A 7,838-nucleotide genomic window follows, 5' to 3' on the forward strand; every position below is an offset into this window, starting at 1 on the left:
TTCTGGGGTTTTTTTGGTCATACTAATACTGGGGTTAGAACTCAGGGCTTTGCACTTGTTAGGCAGGTCCTCTGCCACTTGAGCCACACCTTCAACCCCAGGGCCAGGATTTCAATCCAGGCAGCTTGATTTAATCCCACAAGTGAGTCTGATGTTAGGAGAGTTTATTTATTTATTTAAATATTTCACTTTTTTTTAATTTGACGGTACTAGGGTTTGAACTCAAGGCCTCATGCTTGCTAGGTAGGCACTCTTACTGCTTGACCCACATGTTAGGGAGTTTAATGAAAAGAAGACCCAGTTAGAAACCAATGAAAGGACACAGCAAAAGTTCTTCTCCACAGCAGTCAGACTGAACTCTGACTCAGTTGGGTCCCCCAGTGGCTTTTTGGCCTCAGATTCGTAAATGATCCAGCTCTGAGACTCTCTTCTTCTGAGAAACGAAAAGAGACTTCTTCCAACTCAGTTGTCCTTGGATAAGGGATACAACTTTCTGAAAACTTTTTTCCTTTGGGCGGTACTGGGGTTTGAACTTAGAGCCTTGTGCTTGCTAGGCAAGTGCCCTACCACTTGAGCCACGCCCCCAAACCTTTTTGCTTTATGTTTTCGGATAGGTTTAGCCTTTGTTTTTTTTTCCCCTTGCCCAGCTAGCATCCTACCTACACCTCCCCCCCCCCCAGCTGGGATTGCAGACAAGAACCACCTAGCCTGGCTTGCTGGTTGAAATGGAGTCTTTCTTTTTAACCAGGCTTGCCTAGAACCTCCATAAACCGGATCTCCACCTTCCCAGTAGCTGAGTTTACAGCCACGAGCCACTGCACCCAGCCTAAAAACACTTCCAGTATGACGGAGCCAAGGAAGGCCAGAGGGGAAGGGAAGGAGGGCTTCCCTTCCCAGAGCCCTGGCGGTATGGGACCCACCCTCCCTTCGCTCTCAGCAGGCTGTCCTCAGGTCCCCCACCCCTGCGCACACACGCCCTTCTTCAAGCTTCCTGCCCTTTCCCTCCCTCCACTTCCTCGTATCCTTCAACTTTTCTTCGTCCCTCAGATTCCCTCTGTCCTAACACTTCATGTCCATCCTCCTTTCCGCCCCCTTGTTTTTTCCCTCTTTCCTTCCTTCCTGCCTTCATTCCCCCTTTTTAATAAAAACAGTCTGGAGGCTTGGTTTCCCCCTTAACTCCCTCCAATATGATAAATGCTGCAGCGTTCCCTCTCCCCCTTCACGCTAAGTGGCGTTTTATTTTCTAGGGCTTCTTAGGCCTCAAGCGCCCCACTCGAGCCCTCGGAGAGTCGCCCGTCTCAACGGCCCAACCCCAACACCGACTCCCTCCCGGCGTCCCCAAGATGGCGCTCCCAAGATGGCGCCCGCAGCATCGGCCCGCCTCCTGACGTCATCACGCTGCTGTCTGCTCAGCGCGCCCCTCTCGAGACGTCGAAGGCGGAGTCGAAGAGGAGCTAGAGGAGGAGCATCCTCCAGGGAGGCTTAAGGGGGCGGGCACTATGAGCCCGCAGGCGGGTCGGTGAGGGATCGTCGCTAAAAGATTGGTTGGTCTCTGTAGGGGATCCCGACTCTCTGTACTATTGGCTCAGGACTCAGCAATATGAGCATCGATTGGCCGAACAGCAGGGGCCAGACGGGTGATGATTGGGCGCGTCGTGCCGTCTGCGCGGCAGCCGAGGAGGAAGGTGGGAGGGGCGTTGCTGCGGGTGGCTGAGAGCGAGAGCGAGGCTGCGGAGCAGGCGAGAAGAGACGGCAGGAGCTAGAGAGGACGCGGCGCTAGGGTGGCCGTGCAAAGGGAGCGGCTGCCCGGGCCCGGGCCCCCGGCGTGCGAATCGGCGGAGGCGGGTGAGTGCCAACGGGTGTGCGGAGGGCTGGCCTGGCCTCCACCCCACCCCCCGCAACCTGCTCGCGTCACTTGGCCTGCGCACTGATGGCCGGAGGGGGCGCGCGCCAGGCAGTGCGGCACCAACGGCCGCGGGAGGCGCGGCGGGGGCCGGGCCGGGCCGGGGCGGCGGGTGGGGAAGGGGGCTAGAGACGAGTGCGGGGCTGAGTGAGGAGGGGCGGGGCTCGGGCTGAAGGCCTGGGAGGATCTAGGAGGGAAGAGGAGGTCTTAGAGGTTCTCTGGAGGAGGACTTCTAGGCTGTATGGGCTGTCCGCAAAGGGCTCGGGTGGTGAGATGGATGAGGCCAGGACCGGAGGGGGGCGGTTAGAGAGCGCTTGGGTGCAGGGGCGGGGTTGGGTACGAGCTCTTGGGTGTGTGGGGGGGAATCTGTGCCTGGAAAGAATTAGGGCAGTGAGCGAGGTCTTGATGTAAAAAAGTGGTAGGAAACCGGTACGCTTAAAAGGAAGACTTAGAGCTAAGGGAGAGGTCCAGGTGTGAAAAATAGGGTTAAGTGAATGTAAAGAGGTGTTACACCAATGTGGTGGGGTAGGGTTGAGAACCCTTGGAAAGTGTTGAGGGGGAGGGAGTCTGTAGAAAACGTTATATTCGTGATAGAACTCCCTTGGAGTCCTGGGAGGGTTATTTATTTATTGGTGGGACTGGTGTCTGAACTCAGGACTTTACACTTGCAAAGCAGACGCTCTACTGCTTGAACCACACCTCCAGCCCATTTTTCTCTGTTTATTTTGGAGATGGGGGTCTTGAGAACTTACTTGCCCAGGCTGGCCTCGAACTGCCATTCTTCGGATCTTAGTCTCCCAAATGGCTGGGCCTACAGGGGTGCCTGGCCGTTTTTGGCTTTTTGGTGGTGGTACTGGAGTTTGAAATCAGGGCCTCCCTCATGCTTGCTAGACAGGCCCTCTACCATTTGAGCCACTTCACCAGCCTTTTGTGTGTGTGTGTTTGCTATTTTCAAGGTAGGGTCTTGCATACTATTGGCCTGGGACTTCCTCCTGATCGCTGCCTCCTGAGTAGCTAGGATTACAGGTGTGAACCACCGCTGCCGATCAGCTTTTTGTTTTTGTTTTAGGTATAAGTAACTAGGCCAAGGCGAAGATAGGATTCGGGTATGCCTTAGGGTGTGAGGTGCTGAGAAGGGAGGGAAAGGGAAGAAAGATTTGTGCTACATAGAGGGGATGGTCTGGGTATTCATGGGAGAGGAATATAAGAATGAGATGACACATTGATAAGTTGGGGGTCTGGGTATGAGGAAGATGGGGTTTCTACTAGTTAGGGTGATGGGATCCTGTATGAGAATTGTGGATCTGGGATCTGGAAGGGGATTTGGCCAGTGGGAGGGGTGTGTTGGGAAAGGAGCTTAAACCATTGTAAATACAAGTCTTGATATCCCTGGACTAGGTTACATTGTGGGGATCTTTTTGCAAAGGAGAGGAATTAGGTTGATATGAAGTAGGGGTTTAAGACTCTCTGGAATGGGTTAGAGTGGATTTGGGTCTTTTTGCAAACAAGAAAGGTAGGCTGAGTGTGGCAGTACACACCTGTAATCACAGCACTCAGAAGGCAAAAGCAGGAGTTTGAGGCCAGCCTGGGCTATCCAGACCCAATTTAAAAAAACAAACAAAAAAAAAAAAAAGAAAAGGAAAGGGAAAAAAGTATAGGAGGGAGGAAAGGAAGGAAAGAAAAAGGTTTATACTATGAAGGGAGTTCTGAGTATCCCCAGAATGTGTTACAGTTGGGGTGGACTTTTATGCAAAGAAGAAAGGCTTAGACCCATAAGAAGAGGGGTGTGGGCATCCCTAGATGAGTTAGGGTGACTGTGTAAGAAGATGAGTTTAAATCAATGTGAAGGGGAGACCTGGGTGCTCAAGACGATTAGAATTACAGCCTTGGTTAGGTATAGAGAAGAGGTAACTAATGTGAAATACTCGATGTAGGTACATGGTAGGATGATAGGAATGGTCTAGGTTTAAAGAAAGGATTGTGCTTTTGTGAAGATGGGTATGGGTATTGTGGATAGGGCGTTAGTTTATGGGAGAGGGCCTTGATGAAGAGGTAACTAAGGAGGAGGGTCTAGGGATCGGGAAGTGGTTAAGGTGATAGAAGTCTGGATAGTGGAGGTATGTTAGGTCAATGAGAGAAAATAACCAGGAGAAGAGAGAGTTTAATGTGAGGAATCTGGGCATCAGCGGGAGACTTGGTGGTTAGCAGGGGTTGGATGTAAAGGAAAAGGGGGGAATGTCACACCATGTAAGGGTTCCAAAAGTAGAATGGTATTGGACATTGGGGCAGTTTGATTGGCTCAGTGTCAAAAGTTTGAGAGTCTAGGGGAAAAAGCAGGGGCTATGGAGGAGTGTGGCTAGGAGAAACAGGTCAGAAGGGGCTATGTGAGGATTCTGCTAGGTACTTTGGTGAGGGAATGCAGTAGTGTGAGTTGGTAAGGAGTCAGCGGACAGAGATCTAGGTGGAGTGGAGACCATCCAGTGTGATGGCTGGGCCTTGGGGGCCTGCTATGAAGCATGGGAGATGAGGGGATCGGACAGGTTACAAGGGTCTGGTGGGTGGTGTTTGATGCAAATTGAGAGGTGAGACTTGGAATAGAGTCCCTGGGAAGGGACTTCTGGGAAAATGTTCTAATTGTTTTGGGGAGAGAGGATTATTAGGGAGGGGAGGTTGGAATGGAAAAATGTAAGGAAGTTGGAAGGGGAGTGACTTGTCCCTGCTGTCCTCTCTTGCAGCCCAGCACCTTACTGCTGCAATGACTGAGGAGTCCGAGGAAACGGTCCTGTACATTGAACACCGCTATGTCTGCTCTGAGTGCAACCAGCTCTATGGATCCCTGGAGGAGGTGCTTGTGCACCAGAACTCCCACGTGCCCCAGCAGCACTTTGAGCTGGTAGGCGTGGCTGATCCTGGAGTCACCATGGCCACAGAGACAGCCTCAGGAACAGGCCTCTATCAAACCTTGGTACAGGAGAGCCAATACCAGTGCCTCGAGTGTGGGCAGCTGCTGATGTCACCCAGCCAGCTCCTGGAGCACCAGGAGCTACACCTGAAGATGATGGTGCCTCAGGAGGCAGTGCCAGCTGAACCTCCACCCAAGGTGCCCCCGCTGAGCTCCAGCACCATCCACTATGAGTGTGTGGATTGCAAGGCTCTCTTTGCCAGCCAGGAGCTCTGGCTGAACCACCGGCAGACACATCTCCGGGCCACACCCACCAAGGCTCCTGCTCCAGTTGTTTTGGGGTCCCCAGTTGTCCTAGGACCCCCTGTGGGCCAGGCCCGTGTGGCTGTAGAGCACTCATACAGGAAAGCTGAAGAAGGTGGAGAAGGGGCAGCTGTCCCATCTGCAGCTGCCAACACCACTGAGGTAGTGACCGAAGTGGAGCTGCTCCTCTACAAGTGCTCTGAGTGCTCCCAGCTCTTCCAGCTGCCTGCGGACTTCCTGGAGCATCAGGCCACCCACTTCCCTCCTCCTGCCCCAGAGACTGAAGAGCCTGCTGTAAAGCAGGAGACCCTGACCCCATCTCCTGCAGAGGTGCCTCTGTCTCAACCTGACCTGATGCCAGCCTCTGATCACAGTTATGAGCTGCGCAACGGTGAAGCCATTGGGCGTGATCGCCGGGGGCGGAAGCCCCGGAGGAACAACAGCGGAGAGCCGGGCGGGGCAGCCACTCAGGAGCTTTTCTGCTCAGCCTGTGACCAGATCTTTCTCTCACCCCACCAGCTACAGCAGCACTTGAGGAGTCACCAGGAAGGTATTTTTAAGTGCCCCCTGTGCAGTCGTGTCTTCCCCAGTCCTTCCAGTCTGGACCAGCACCTTGGTGATCACAGCAGCGAATCCCACTTCTTGTGTGTAGACTGTGGTCTGGCCTTTGGCACAGAGGCCCTCCTCCTAGCCCACCGGCGAGCCCACACCCCAAATCCTCTGCATTCATGTCCATGTGGGAAGACGTTTGTCAACCTCACCAAGTTTCTGTATCACCGGCGTACCCACGTGGCAGGGGGTGTCCCTCTGCCTGCGACTCCAGTCCCACCAGAGGAGCCTGTCATTGGTTTTCCTGAACCAGCCCCAGCAGAGACCGGAGAGCCAGAGGCCCCAGAACCCCCCATGTCTGAGGAGAGCGTGGCAGGGCCTGCTGCTCCTGGCACCTACCGCTGTCTCCTGTGTAGCCGTGAATTTGGCAAGGCATTGCAGCTGACCCGGCACCAGCGTTTTGTGCACCGACTGGAGCGGCGCCATAAATGCAGCATTTGTGGTAAGATGTTCAAGAAGAAGTCTCATGTGCGTAACCATCTGCGCACGCACACAGGGGAACGGCCCTTCCCCTGCCCTGACTGCTCCAAGCCCTTCAACTCACCTGCCAACCTGGCCCGCCACCGGCTCACGCACACAGGGGAGCGGCCCTACCGGTGCGGGGACTGTGGCAAGGCTTTCACGCAAAGCTCCACGCTCAGGCAGCACCGCCTAGTGCACGCCCAGCACTTCCCCTACCGCTGCCAGGAGTGCGGGGTGCGCTTTCATCGCCCTTACCGCCTGCTCATGCATCGCTACCACCACACAGGCGAGTACCCCTACAAGTGTCGCGAGTGCCCCCGCTCCTTCTTGCTGCGCAGGCTGCTGGAGGTACACCAGCTCGTGGTCCATGCTGGGCGCCAGCCTCATCGCTGCACATCCTGTGGGGCTGCCTTCCCGTCCTCCTTGCGGCTTCGGGAGCACCGCTGTGCAGCTGCTGCTGCCCAGGCCCCACGGCGCTTTGAGTGCGGGACCTGTGGCAAGAAGGTGGGCTCTGCTGCTCGACTACAGGCACATGAGGCGGCCCACGCAGCTGCTGGGCCTGGAGAGGTCCTGGCTAAGGAGCCCCCAGCTCCTAGGGCCCCAAGGGCCACTCGCACACCAGTCACTCCCTCTCCAGCTGCCCTTGGGGGCACTGCCACTACAGCCCCTGCAACTCCTGCCCGACGCCGGGGCCTAGAGTGCAGTGAGTGCAAGAAGCTGTTCAGCACAGAGACATCACTGCAGGTACATCGGCGTATCCACACAGGCGAGCGGCCATACCCGTGTCCAGACTGTGGCAAGGCCTTCCGTCAGAGTACGCACCTGAAAGACCACCGACGCCTGCACACAGGTGAGCGGCCTTTTGCTTGTGAAGTGTGTGGCAAGGCCTTTGCTATCTCCATGCGCCTGGCAGAACATCGCCGCATCCACACGGGTGAACGGCCCTACTCCTGTCCCGACTGTGGCAAGAGCTACCGCTCTTTCTCCAACCTCTGGAAGCATCGCAAGACTCATCAGCAGCAGCATCAGGCAGCTGTGCGGCAACAGCTGGCAGAGGCAGAGGCTGCCGTTGGCTTGGCTGTCATGGAGACTGCAGTGGAGGCTCTTCCCCTAGTGGAGGCCATTGAGATCTACCCCCTGGCCGAGGCTGAGGGGGTCCAGATCAGTGGCTGACGCTTCAGTACCACTGTGCCCTGTTGCTGAAGGCCCTCCTCCACCATCCCTTTAAATCTATGTATATACTGTGCTCCCTCCCCCTCCACCACGTAAGCGCTATAACTGAATTTATTCTCTTTTCTGAAGGGGGTGCTCTGGGGTCCTTGATGTGCATAAATGTGCCACCACACACCTGTTTGGCCCCAAAGTGAAACAGTCAATAAAGACTGAGTTGGACATTTATGTGCTTTTCTCAGACCCAGCTGGAATTTGGGAGTCATGGGGACATGCACTGGGTCTGATTCTCACAGCTTCATTCCCAGCACCCAACTACTAGGTGCTCCTTAAAAACTTGCTGGATTGAAAAGAGGGCTCCCTGGATCCATGGCCATGGCTCTAGGCACAAGCTGTTTTCATGCTAGATGAAGGCAGCTTGGCTCTCCTGCCACTAGAGGTCCCCACAGCCCTGTGAGAAATCTTGAAGCTGCTTCATTTCCATGGCAG

At 55.1% G+C, this 7,838-nt stretch overlaps 1 protein-coding gene across 3 annotated transcripts; it reads left to right on the top strand.

The window, feature by feature from the left end:
* The first annotated feature begins 1,356 nt into the window (after positions 1-1,356).
* Znf574 (zinc finger protein 574) lies at positions 1,357-7,577 on the top strand. 3 transcript variants are annotated; one of them, XM_020166902.2, is made up of 2 exons: positions 1,357-1,845; positions 4,639-7,577. In XM_020166902.2, the coding sequence occupies exon 2, from the start codon at positions 4,659-4,661 to the stop codon at positions 7,350-7,352; it is 2,694 nt and encodes an 897-aa protein (XP_020022491.2). In that variant the 5' UTR covers positions 1,357-1,845; positions 4,639-4,658; the 3' UTR covers positions 7,353-7,577. The 3 variants fall into 3 exon arrangements, with proteins under 3 accessions (XP_020022491.2, XP_073913365.1, XP_073913364.1); XM_074057264.1 differs by lacking the exon at positions 1,357-1,845 and adding an exon at positions 2,068-3,009; XM_074057263.1 differs by lacking the exon at positions 1,357-1,845 and adding an exon at positions 2,068-2,929.
* Positions 7,578-7,838: the final 261 nt, after the last annotated feature.

Source organism: Castor canadensis, chromosome 16 (assembly GCF_047511655.1).
Source record: "Castor canadensis chromosome 16, mCasCan1.hap1v2, whole genome shotgun sequence".
Classification (NCBI taxonomy): Eukaryota; Metazoa; Chordata; class Mammalia; order Rodentia; family Castoridae; genus Castor; species Castor canadensis.

Coding starts and splice junctions, on each gene's coding strand:
- Znf574 (XM_020166902.2), top strand. CDS start 4,659: ATGACTGAGGAGTCCGAGGAAACGGTCCTGTACATTGAACACCGCTAT.